Source organism: Populus trichocarpa, chromosome 1 (genome assembly GCF_000002775.5).
Source record: "Populus trichocarpa isolate Nisqually-1 chromosome 1, P.trichocarpa_v4.1, whole genome shotgun sequence".
In the NCBI taxonomy this organism is placed as follows: Eukaryota; Viridiplantae; Streptophyta; class Magnoliopsida; order Malpighiales; family Salicaceae; genus Populus; species Populus trichocarpa.
This window is the reverse complement of record NC_037285.2, coordinates 26499035-26511994: the sequence shown is the minus strand read 5'-3', so window position 1 is coordinate 26511994 and position 12960 is coordinate 26499035. Positions and strand designations below refer to the sequence as shown.

Here is a 12960-nt window from a genome sequence, read left to right as displayed (position 1 = left end):
AAACTAAAATTACATTAAACATATATTTAATTAATAAACTTCATACATATTAATTCAAGCAAAAACATATATAAAAGAACATGCAATATCTCTAACAAGTAAAACTAAACACAATGGCTTTCGATCTCAAGATATAAAAAAATCAACAATGAATGAAATGAGTATAGCATTGTGTCAATGCAATATAAAAAATCCAACTTGGTTACAAAAGCAATTGTAGTCGTGGGTGTTAGAAAAGTTTGACTTCCAAGTAAAGCCCACAACAATATCAAATACAATCAAGTTGTTATTATAATATTTAGTTCGAGTACCACAAATATCAGGATTAATAAAAATTTATATAATCGTTAATTTTAGGGTCCATGGAATTAGTCGAGGTGCACGTAAAATGACCTAAACATCTATGTTAATAATAATAAAAAATAATCATTATAATATTTATCAACCACTATTAAAAAAACATGATGTGAAGTGATACAAAAACACAAAATTTTCAGAGTAAGAGAAGGTTCTTTGAGAGTGGTTTATTCAATACCAAAAGCACGTGATTATAATAATAATAAAAATTACCGCAAAGAAGCTTATAAAAAGATATAGCTTATAGATATGTTATAATTTTATTTTTCTCAAGGTAGGTTGGCTCAAGTGTTTCAAACCAAAGCATGACATCAAGTCTTATTTTGATGAAAACGGATAAGTTGATATAAAACTTGTGATTTGTTATAATTTTAATTATAGGGATATTATTAATTTATAAATAAGTAATTTATAATTAAGTCACGTGTGTGTAAATGTATTGTTAATTTCATATTGAATCCCAACCAAAAATATTATTTAATTTATTAAATATTAATTCATCTAGCTTTTTGTTTTTTTCCACCAGGAACAAGGAGGAGGAAGAGAAAAACAGAAGTGAATTTCCAAAATAAAAGGATCTCTCAGAGCTCACAACCAACCAAATATATCTAAAAATGAACAAATAAAAGTTTTTTCTTGGTTGTCATTCTTGGATACAGCTGACCTCTCTTTGTCAAGCCCCGATTTTTTTTGGATCATAAGATTGACTTGAATCCTTCATTTTGTTTTGGTGGCCATCGATACCTGGCTGATCCGACTGTACTTGAAATGGTGGTCTGTTAATATCTGATATATTCTTAAAAGTCTGAAAACTGCCAATAATTAGAGGCAGCCTGTGAACTGCACATTCAAATTAATTTCAATCTCTTTGATTCCTTGTAGGTTGTTTAGGGATGAAAATGGGCATTGATGCAAAGGAATTTCAAGCTTTCATGTGGAGAGTTGTTAAATTTTCCATAAATACTTGTACTGCATTGGCACAAAAATATCCCTTTGCTTCAGGTGTTTTGTTATCCTTGCTGATTTTATACCTGTTTCTTCCTTCAGTATTCTTTTTCTTGATTTACTCTCTACCATTTCTTGGTTGCACTGCTGTTTTTATCCATTATTATTTGAATACACAACGTCCCAAAATCCAACACGGGGATGAGAGGAAGGAACATGGGATCTCTTCTATTGAATCTCGGAGACTGTTGCAGAGAAATGTCAACAAGAACAATATTGACGAATCGGATGCACATGCTGTTAAAGAGGAAAAGGATATGGTTTCCCCCATGATTTCAAATGATGAATTGATTGGTAGAACTGCCTTGGCCGAAGAAAAACCAAAAATAATCATGGAGGAGAAAGAAAGCCGTGCTTTGAATAGCGGAGAAAGTTCCTCTCACAATGTGTCCATCGGTGAGAATATTTCAGAACTCGGCCAGGCGCCAAATCCTGATGCTGTCTCATGTGATGGCTTTAATGAGCAGCCTACAAAACTTCAAGTTGGTGGTGAAGTGGAGTTGGAGAGCTCAAGCTCCGAAGCAGATGATGATGATGAAGAAGAAGAATCGGAAAAGGGTGGGGAAAACGCTGTACAATGGACCGAGTATGATCAAAAGAATGTCATGGATCTTGGGAATTCCGAGATAGAAAGAAATAGGAGGCTGGAGATGCTAATTGCAAGACGTAAAGCAAGAAAGTCGTTCAAAATGAATAGTATTGCCGGTTCAGGTCCAAGGCATCCTGTTATGGTTGCCAGAAGCAACACTTTCCACGTTTCTAAGAGTTCAGATGACCAAATACCCGGTTCAGCCCCTTCCATTCTGTTACCAACCAAAAATCCATTTGACCTTCCATACGACCCACATGAAGAAAAGCCTAATCTAATGGCTGACAGTTTCCACGAAGAATTTATGGCAGATCACCAGAAAGAATTTCCCTTCTGCAGGCATGAGAGCTTCTCTTTGGGAAATTCTTTCCAGGATAACAGGCAAGGTCAACACGAGGGCCGAGGATCTTCTAGACCTAAAATGCAATCAGGTAAGACAAACCCCTGTTTTACATTCTTCAGCAACCAAGAAAAATATACTACAAACTTCTGCTACTAAGGCTGAATCAATAAACTTTTTATGCAGGCAATAAGGGAAATCATGATCGGCTGGTTGATCATTTATTATTTCAGGGTGGTGAAACCTTGCGCCGTAACTTAAGTGTTACTGATCTTGTGACAGAAGAACCCCAATCTTCCAACCAGGTAGCTAACAAACAGGAACGGGATAGAGAAGTTGGAACCACCAGGATCAAACTCATAGGTGAGAAGATGGAGCAATCTCATTACAAGGATCCAAGTTTAGGTAATGGAAGTGATATTCAAATGAACAAAGATGCGAATGCGATCAAGCACAAGAAAATTTTGTCAAACCCATCTTCTTCTGCAGAAGACATTCTTAATGCTAAGACAGCTGAAAATTCAGAAAGTATACAACCGACAACGTTCAAATTTCCCGAGGTGTTTTATGATCGGGCACCGAACTCTCTCCCTTGTCCAGTTCCTAAGGCTAGAGCTGTAGCTGAACCTTCGTATGATTCCAGCCCTTCTCCAATTGACAACACGAGAATGGAGGAACATTTCTTTTACAAGCTCAAGCCTGGGCATACCCCTAACCACTCCATAGCTTCTGACATGCAAGTGGAGGTCTCAGAAATTGGTTCACCCCCTCTGATTGAAGATGGAACTGCTTCATCCAATGATGACGAGTCCTTGATTTATGACGGGGATAGCGAGAACGAATTCACTTCTGGGAGTGAAGAACTGTGGGGTTCTTCGCCACTTGCACCAAAAGTTCAAGAACATGGAAAGGCACGTGGACAAATATACGAGGAAGGGGAAGAGGGTATGACAGAAGTAGAGTTCTCAAGGGTCTGGGACGAACCCGAGAATCCAATTTCATCATCAATGTGGCCGTTATCATCTTCAAGAGCTGAAATATCTCAAGAGGATCAAGCCCATTCAATGAAAATTGATCCTAAACTATCTAATCATGTCAAGGACGAAGTTGATGAAGTAAGGGAGCAGAGGCCTTCTAATGCTTCTGATGTGGACGAAGTTGAAGAAGTAAGGGAGGAGAGGCCTTCTAATTCTTCTGATGTAGTTCCACCTGAACATTCCCTGGAAGGAACGCGATTGATGGAGGGTTCAATGGCTCACTCGCCTTCTGAAGTGTACTTTCCAGAACCGCAGGTCAGTCAATAATTTTAATGATACAATAGAGTGTTATGGTTTGTGAATGAACTTGGATTAAATTACAATTTCTGTTTTATGTGTGCACGCTAATCTTCTGATAGCTTTTAGTGAAGAAACAAATCTATAACTAATACTCTGGTAAACAATTTATTGTTGTGCTTATTGTCTATCCAATTTACAGCCTTAGTGAATCAATTCTTCAACGATCTTTCAGCAAAATTAGAACATAATAGTTTTTATATGCCAATTCATCTTTCTCTAAATTAAGAAAATAATTAGAAAAAAGCTGCAGGACTCATCTTTGCTACTCCGTAAATAAAACAGGAATCACCGAGTGGTTCTGGGAATTCTGCAGAAGAGAAGAAAACGAATTGCGATGCAAATGAAACAGTCACATATGATGATAGGGAATATTTGAAGTCAAATGAAAACAGACATGTTGGAGCTGAAAACTCCATTATGCAAGAAGTTTTAGGCAATCTATCAGAACCAGCTGAGGGAAATAATTCAACATCTAATAGCAATATCAAGATCGAATCATTGTTTAACTCTGAGAAGTATGTAGAGGGCATAGGTGACGAAACTTACGATGTAAATGATTCAACGTTCCTCATAAGTGATCGCTTAGAAGACTCGAAATCAAATGAAGAAAGAGATAGTGGAGCTGAAAGAGTCATGCAAGCAGTCATAGGTGATTTGTCACAACCAGCTGTGGAAAGTAATTCAGAATCTAGCAATCATATAGAGAGTAAATCATTGAATTCTCCTGAGAAGTCTAGAGAGGAGGCAAACATCAACAATGTGAATGACCCACCAGTTCAAATTAAGGATCGTGTTGAAGACTTCAAAGATGTCGACCGAGATTCTGAAAGGCTGACAGAAGATTCAGACATTCAGAGCATTTTAATGCCAGTCGAAGCTGAAGACAACCCGACATCAACTCAAGGCAGTAAAGAAGATCAAAGTACAATAGAAGTTGGAGTTTCTGTGGTAAACCAACCTTTTACTGATCCAACTACATCAGCCACCCTGCCAGAATTTGTGGCTGAACAAGTTTCTAACAATTCAAGTTTATCCTCGTCTCCAAAGTCTGTTTTAGCATACAGGATCCCAGCAGATATAGGTTCTTCATCAGATTTCAGTCAACTGGTGGCCACTGATATGGAGGAAAATTTACTTATGACCGCAACTCAGGATACCAGTCTTGCGGTAAATGATTCAATAGATCACCCATCTATTGATAGAAAATCTGAAAAATCTGAGGTCAGTGATACTTTAGAAGCAGAAACAAAATTAGGGTTTATTTTTATGAAGGGAATCCAGTAAAATTGCATTCACGTATATTTTTTTTTTTCACATATCATCTTCTACTAATTGCTACTGTGATTGAATCCTTGTAAATTTAAATGATCCATTCTCCTCTCTCGCATGCATGCATACAACAGTTGTTTTGACAGAAAGGCCTATTTTAGTAAGATATCTGAACTAGATGCATCATTATTGAGCAGGAACCATATGACACTCAAGGGAAGTGTACTGAAGAAGCCATTGACATGGAGAACATGAATGGATCAGTGCTTGATGATGAGCAAATCAAGGAGAATTTAAAATGTAGGAAAAACATAGAATACGAATCAGAAACATTGATCAGTAACGAGGCTTCTGTAGAACTGTCAGAACCACTTGAAGAACCCCAAACTGCTGATCATCTTGAAGGTGCATCTGCAAGACTTGTGGACAATGAAGCAAGCATTAACCTATCAAAACCAGATGAGGAGCATGTCAGTTCAAAAGTTCCAGGAGTTTTAGTAGAAAAGGAGGTAGTAACATGTCATAAGATTAAGTTCCCTACATTGTTCTGCTTATCATATTGCACTTGTTCCATCTTAACGCGATGGATATTTTTACTGCAATTTTTCCTTTTTTCTTGTAAATTCCGCACGAAAGAATTATCTTAACAAACTTTTAGCAAGAAAAAATAATACCAAGAAAAACTAACCTATGTTTCATTGAATAGGAGTCAACAAATCCTCCAAGAGATGTTGCAGGAGAAGTTAATCACATCAGTGATGTTAGTGATCCATCAATAAATAAGAACGACGATTTGGAGAAGTTAAAGTCTTTTGAAGGCAGTGAAGGTGAACCTGATCAATTTTCAACTGGACATGAGATATTTGTGGAACCACTAAAACCAGCCAATATTACTTCCCTAGAAGGCCATGAGTACAGTCCTGGAGTATTAACTGAAAATGAAACAATTGTCGCATCATCTCAAGCAATCGAGGAAGTTGATAATTCAAGAACCAGCAAGGAAACTGATGAGTTTGGAACACAAATAGCAGACGAGGAAATTGAAGACTTGTTAAAGCCAGGAGAGGCTGTTGTCTCCTCAGAAACCACTAAGAATGTCCAAGGTGACCCTAAAGATTTAATTGATCAAAAGGCTGTCCTTAACCCATCAACACCAGCTGTTGATGACGACAACATCTTAGTGACTCCTGAAGCAAAGGTAATACGATGCTTTTAAATAGTGTTTTTCCTTGTAACTCGTTCTACTGCTAAAACGAGTGCTTGAGGGTGGGGATGGAGGCGGCTTAGCTTCTGAAACTGCCATGAAATGGAACTCCGGTTGTAAAGATGGGCATTTCTTTTCTTTTTCCTCTTATTCTTGAATTAAATAGAGCATGGATTTGGTACACTGTCATTTTCCTGTCTCTTGAAAATAAGTTATTCTCTATTGCTTTCTCAGGTATATATTGAATACCAGCAACTCCTTTCCAGCAAGTTCATTCCAGTATTATTATTTGCTTAGAATTATTTTTCGAAAAATTTATGTTTCTTTTGACAAAATTCTTGTCTTTATTGTACAAAGACATCAAGAAATGCAAGCACACTAAAATTCTCTACTTATTTCCCTGTGATATTGACCGGGACTGTATGTTCCTCATTTGCAGGACTCTGCAGCTGACACTATTCACAATGTGAATGAATCAGAGATGAGTGAATTTATCAGCAACGAGAAGTTCAAGCATGTACAAGACAGTGAAGACGAATCTCAAAGATTAGATAGACAAGAGGATATCATGGAACCACTTAAAGCAGTGGAGGTTACAAACTCAGAATCCATCAGAGATATTGAAGGTGAATCAAAAAAATTGGCCGACGATGAAGTTAATGTCACCATCCCATCGCAGCCAGAAGGGGAAATTAATAGTTCAGATGACAGAGAAAAAACCGAGGATCCTGGAAAGTCAATTGTTCAGGAGAATGGTATGGACATATCCGAGGTAAGCAGGGGTAACGATATTGCAAGGGCCGTTGAAGATAACAAAGATAAATCTGAAGACAAAACTGAGATCAATGGATAGAATCACCAGTCATAGAAGCACTGAAACACAAGAGCAAGTGACGGCTATACGGAGTCAGCTTGAGGTAGCATATATATAATGGAAAATATTAAACCTATCTCTCCAGAAGCAGGTTACGTTTTTTATTTTATTTTATTTTTCCCTGTAAAAATTTACACCGAAGGAGTTAAAATGCCATTAGTTGTCGAGCCAATCTGACAACAACTGACAGGGTTAAAATGTTAGTGTATCTCATTCTCCTCAATATTGCCGATTTTCCAGTGTTGCTCTTTGTAAAGTAAATAGAAAGTTTTTCTGTGAATCAGATCACGTCTCAGCTTTTTTCTGCATATTTATGCATGCATATTTGAGCATATATCTTTTTGTCGTTCTAAATATACCATTTTTCATTTGATTTACGAAACACAAGTCCTGATCCAGTGTCGGAAAGATTGTAGAGCGCTTTTCTAAATCATTTCTGGTATCTATCTTCGTAAGATACATCAAAGATTTTTCTGGAAGTAAGGTCTTAAGCAATCTTTATTTTGTGTTTTGATCTTTTAATTAAGTGTTGCATGAACAAAATCAGAGATAATAATGAGTCAAGTCAAAGTTATCCCTAAAGATTTTTTTTAAAAAAATTATCTATAATTTGAGTCCTAGATGCTGAGCTTGAGTGAGAGATTTGAGGAATTAGTTAAAAATTCAAATTCAAATTTCTTATCTTACACACATAAATAATAACAATCAGCTAATTCAAAATAACTTTAAAAAAATGTTATCCAAATGCTGTCCTTAACCTTTTTTTTGTTTTGATTTAGATCTTAAATCTAAATTTGTGCTGGTAATATAGTCATTCCATCAAGTTTGATAGCAAATGCCTTTCTTTTATCTAATCACTTGATCAGGAGTGTTGATGGAAGGATAAAAAATTAAACTGAAGGACTATATTGCTGGTCAAAACATGGGATTAGTACCTAAATCAAAATGAAGAAAAAAAAAGAATCAATCTACTCTTGACCGAGATTTCAGGATGATATTTAACTAGTTAATCTTCATTCAATCCAACCTTACAATTCATAGCTGATATCCTAGCTGAAAAACTCATAACAAAAGTGACTAACTAAACTCACAATCATGGCTGGTTTATCCATGGCTGAATCAGGTGGTGGCCGAGACTTGCCTTCCAAGCTTACATGGCAGGTCTTCATTTGCTGCATCATTGCAGCCTCCGGTGGTCTCATGTTTGGTTATGATATTGGCATTTCCGGTGCGACTCATTTTCCGTGTTTCGTTATCTTTGAGATTTAAGCATTAAAATTTGTAGCATTAAAAATCTTCCTGTTGTTGTTTTTATATATGTTTTTGTAGGAGGAGTGACGTCAATGGATGATTTCTTGGAGAAGTTCTTTCCGAGTGTTTATCTCAAGAAGCACGAGGCAAGAGAGGATAACTACTGCAAATATGATAACCAATTTCTTCAGCTCTTTACATCTTCACTCTACCTTGCAGCTATTGTTTCTAGTTTTATAGCCTCTTTCTTTTGCAAGAAATTCGGCCGAAAACCCACTATTCAAGCCGCTTCCATCTTCTTTCTTGCTGGAGCCGTTTTAAACGCTGTTGCAGTGGAACTTGGCATGCTGATTGCTGGAAGGATTTGTCTAGGTGTTGGAGTTGGATTTGGCAACCAGGTATGCAGTTCAATCCGTAAACCAACTAGCTTTCCATTTTTCCAGATTCGTTCTTCATTCTCTTTTCAATTTATGTACTATCTGCTGCTTTCTATTAGTTCTTACACAGAGAAGGTGAATGCAGGCGGTGCCTTTGTTCATATCAGAAATCGCACCAGCAAAATATAGAGGAGGCCTTAACATTTGTTTTCAGTTGCTAATCACAATAGGCATTCTGATGGCAAATCTGATCAATTATGCTACTTCAAAAGTGCATCCTTATGGCTGGAGAATTTCCCTAGGGTGCGCTGCAGTGCCTGCTATAATTCTCGCCATTGGATCTCTTGTAATCATGGAAACCCCCACGAGCCTTTTAGAGCGGGGAAAGAATGAAGAAGCTCTGCGTGTTTTAAGGAAGATTAGAGGTGTTGACAATGTAGACAAAGAATATGCAGAGATTTTGAATGCTATTGAATTGGCCAAACAAGTCAAACACCCTTTCAGAAATCTCATGAGTCGGTCTAATAGGCCTCAACTTATTTGCGGCACAGTTCTTCAATTCTTCCAGCAGTTCACTGGAATCAATGTTGTGATGTTTTATGCCCCAGTGCTGTTTCAGACTATGGGTTATGGCAGTGATGGGTCACTACTATCAGCTGTAGTCACTGACTTGGTCAATGTACTATCCACATTGGTTGCAGTTTTTCTTGTTGATATTATTGGAAGAAGGGTTTTGCTCATAGAAGCTTGTCTTCAGATGCTTGCTGCCCAGGTAAGCAAAACAGACAGTTGACAATATTTCTGAGCTTCATCTGCATTGTTTAGTTATTTCTGACTCTGGTCGTTGTTCATTTTCTTCTTTTGTATGTAGTCCATAATGGGAAGGATTCTTGCTGTGCATTTGAAATCTGCCAATATCATGCCGAAAGGTTCTGCAAAGCTTGTGGTCATCTTGGTCTGTGTATTTGTGTCTGGTTTCGCGTGGTCATGGGGTCCTTTGGGCTGGTTGATTCCCAGCGAAATCTTCCCTCTGGAAACAAGAAGTGCTGGTTTCTTCTTCGCTGTTGGCATGAACATGTTTTGTACCTTCCTTGTTGCTCAAGCATTCCTCACCATGTTATGCCACATGCGATCTGGGATTTTCTTCTTCTTCGCTGCCTGGATTGTTGTCATGGGTATTTTTGCTATTTTCTTTCTTCCTGAGACGAAGGGGATCCCAATTGACGAAATGAATGAAAGGGTATGGAAGAAGCATTGGTTCTGGAAGAGGTACTATGAGGATTCTGATATTAACAAGAGAAGCCAGGAAATTCAACATAAATCAGAGGAAGAATCACTAGAATAAAATGCGTTGTTTAAATTAATCTCGTTATATTATCATCATTTTCCTTTGATCTTGTTCTCTTTTTTAGGACAATTAATAAGTTTATTGGTTTCCAGTTGTTTTCTTCTTCTTGTTTGCCGAGATAGAGGTATTTGGTAAAATTATAAATAAAATCTTTTAAAATATTTAAGAAATATTTTTATTATTATTTTTATGTATATCTAATATGAGAAGGATTCTTTTATTAAATGTGAGCTTGGGCTATTGCCCAAGTTGTAGATATAGCTCTGCTGTCTGTCATAGATCATCGAAACAATTTCATACACCAATTACCCCTCTGAAATTGGGCCTTTTGTTCAGGGCTCCAAATGGGCCTATGCTGCTGTTTGGATCATTTGCTGGATCTTGACAGATTCATGCTGTTGCCGTCAGTGGTAAATTTCCAAAATTCAACAATTGTAGGTTTATTGTAGATTTTGCTATTCAAGTGCTCCCAGAGCCAACCATCATAAACTTGATTTTGACATCAAATATGGCACAATGGTATATGATCCCTTTTCAGTGCATGGGAATTGAATCTAATGTTTGTGTTTAATTTGACATCAAATCTAATGATGCCATTGAAGAAGCAGTGGGAGAGGAAACCAAAGTGATTTATGAGAAAAATCCGTCACCAGACACCTTAGCTGGCCAAGATCTTTCTTATGCCATTGTAACTGTAGGTGAAGCTCCTTGTGCAGATTTCAGTGGTGGCAATTCAGAGCTTGTGATCCCCTCCACTGGAGCTGATACAATAAGCTCGGTCGCTGATGAATTAAATCCCCACGTTGGTTGTTCTGGTATCTGGAAGACCTTTGGTTATAGAACCATGGCTCTTGGAAATGATAGATGGTTTAATGGCTGCTTGGTTGCCTGGAACTGAAGGGTGAATTTAGCGGTGAACTGCCAGTGACATGGTTTAGAAAGGTTGAGCAATTTCCGACGAATTCCAGAGATAATTCATATGAACCTCAATCTTGATTCGGCATTGCGCTAACATGCAAGGTGGACAATTTTTTTGACTGAATAAATTGAAAGATAAGATAGGCCTAAGGTCCAATATTTTGAGCCTAAAAAGGCAGCAAACAGGGGATCTATCATCAAATGCCTTAAACCAGGATGCAAATTCTCGGTGGCCCATGTTCGTATTTTCTCCAAGTGGTTCCACCGTCTCGATAAACAAGAGAGAAAGCTAACAGAGAGGACAATAATAAAGTGAAAATCTCTGTCAAGAAAAGAGAAGGGAGTTCAGAAGACTATGAATTGCAGCATCAGATTCGCAACCAAAGTAATCTATCATGGTATATTCCTTTTATTCAACCATTTGCTTTTGTCCCATATGCCTCTAATTGTGGTATTGGGGTGCGAATTATATATTAATGCTAAGGGTATAATGCATCTTCTGCTTTCCTTCTTTTCACTAATGTGTAAAATAAGTCCTCAATAAGTAATCTATTCGCTCTTCTTTTCATTGATGTTATGGATATAATGCATCTCTGAGGACTGGATAAGCTGTGTCGGGAAACAAAATTACTTCAGCAGGTAACCCCACGAACCTTTTCAACATGTAGCTATGTAGAATTCAGACAAAACTTACTTGTAATGAAAGAATTTGATCTCTTGACCTTGGATTAATTACTTCATTATCATTTCAGTTATTAGAACCAAAATGATATTCTACAGTACGAATATCTTTATAAATTTTATCAAGTTAATACAGAGAGTTCAAAACAAAAGAAAAGAAAGAAAAAACTATATTTTTTCAATAATAAAAACTACTTTTTCATATAAATTATATCCCTATTTTTTCTAAATACTTTGATCAGTCTCATTCTTTATGAATAAATCCGGTCTAACCCAATAACCTACAAGCTAGAAAACTAGAGCTGCATTTATATCCGAAAGATGATCAAGTATATTTCAACTAAAACCATTCCGAGGAATAAGAATATAGTCGAGAAAACAGAGAGCAAGTAGATAACCGAAAGTTGTAAATAATTGACATAATTTTTGTGGTTGTAAGTGGTAACTTGTAGCCAGTTAATGTCTTGATTGAAAGAGGAATAAAGTGAATGGAGGTGCTTTCATATGCAAGTTGCAGAGAGGTTTCTCCTCCTTTAGAAAAAGCAGAGTGGCTATTTTTGAGAGAAAGCTAACAGGACTGGCCATTTTGCTACCAACACTGAAACTGTAACACAAGAGCTCATGGAATTCGATCATGTTACCTGCAGATGCTGTCTTGTATTGGATGGATTGGATTGAATGACAGGCAGCTATATGCGAGGTAAATGGATGGTTACTAGGCTCTCATTATGTTTCCTCCATTAAAGCAAAATCAAATGCCAATCGTAGTGCCACAAATGTAAAAGTAGCAAACGCTTGGTTTTAACAACAGTCATTCTAACCCTTGAAAGTTGAGGCGGGACGTGTTGCGGGTTGGATGAAGATTTTTTTTAATATAAAAAAAAACTTAAAACATTATTAATATGTTTTCTAATAAAAAAAATTAATTGTGAATTCCAAATTTTATATATATTGGACATCATTTTAAAATATTAATAAGATAATATATTAGATGATATTTTTTAAAAATATTAAAACAGTGATATATTAGATTGACTTGGGTTAACTTTGTAAATATGCGATCCAGATTATAAGATACTAATAACCTTATAGATAGCAAATAAAAATAAATCATGAAGGTCAATTCTTAATCAATATAATGTTTAATGATAAAATTAAAAAATATATTAAATAATAAAAAAAAAACAAAAAAATTACTCGAGTTAACCTACGATCCAGGTCATGAAATCAAATAACCCATAAGAAAAGATATGAAGCCCAATTTTCAACCAACCCAATATCAAATGATGAAATAAAAAAATAATTAAAAAAAAACAAAAAATAAAATAATCAAAGTCAACCCGAACTAACTTCTTAAACTCGTGATCTGGGTTATGAAACCAAGATAACTTTATAAAAAGCAATAAAAAA

General features: G+C 36.4%; 2 protein-coding genes across 2 annotated transcripts; both read left to right on the top strand.

The window, feature by feature from the left end:
• The first annotated feature begins 985 nt into the window (after positions 1-985).
• Positions 986-7258, top strand: LOC7478549 (uncharacterized). The gene is made up of 7 exons (XM_002298286.4): positions 986-1131; positions 1240-2382; positions 2478-3583; positions 3911-4849; positions 5095-5406; positions 5604-6095; positions 6541-7258. The coding sequence occupies exons 2-7, from the start codon at positions 1251-1253 to the stop codon at positions 6952-6954; spliced, it is 4395 nt and encodes a 1464-aa protein (XP_002298322.4). The 5' UTR covers positions 986-1131; positions 1240-1250; the 3' UTR covers positions 6955-7258.
• Positions 7259-7821: 563 nt separating this feature from the next.
• On the top strand, positions 7822-10121 carry LOC7468006 (sugar transport protein 8). Its single transcript, XM_002298287.4, has 4 exons — positions 7822-8203; positions 8305-8624; positions 8749-9375; positions 9475-10121. Exons 1-4 carry the CDS (start codon positions 8071-8073, stop codon positions 9946-9948), a joined length of 1554 nt encoding a protein of 517 aa, XP_002298323.2. The 5' UTR covers positions 7822-8070; the 3' UTR covers positions 9949-10121.
• Positions 10122-12960: the final 2839 nt, after the last annotated feature.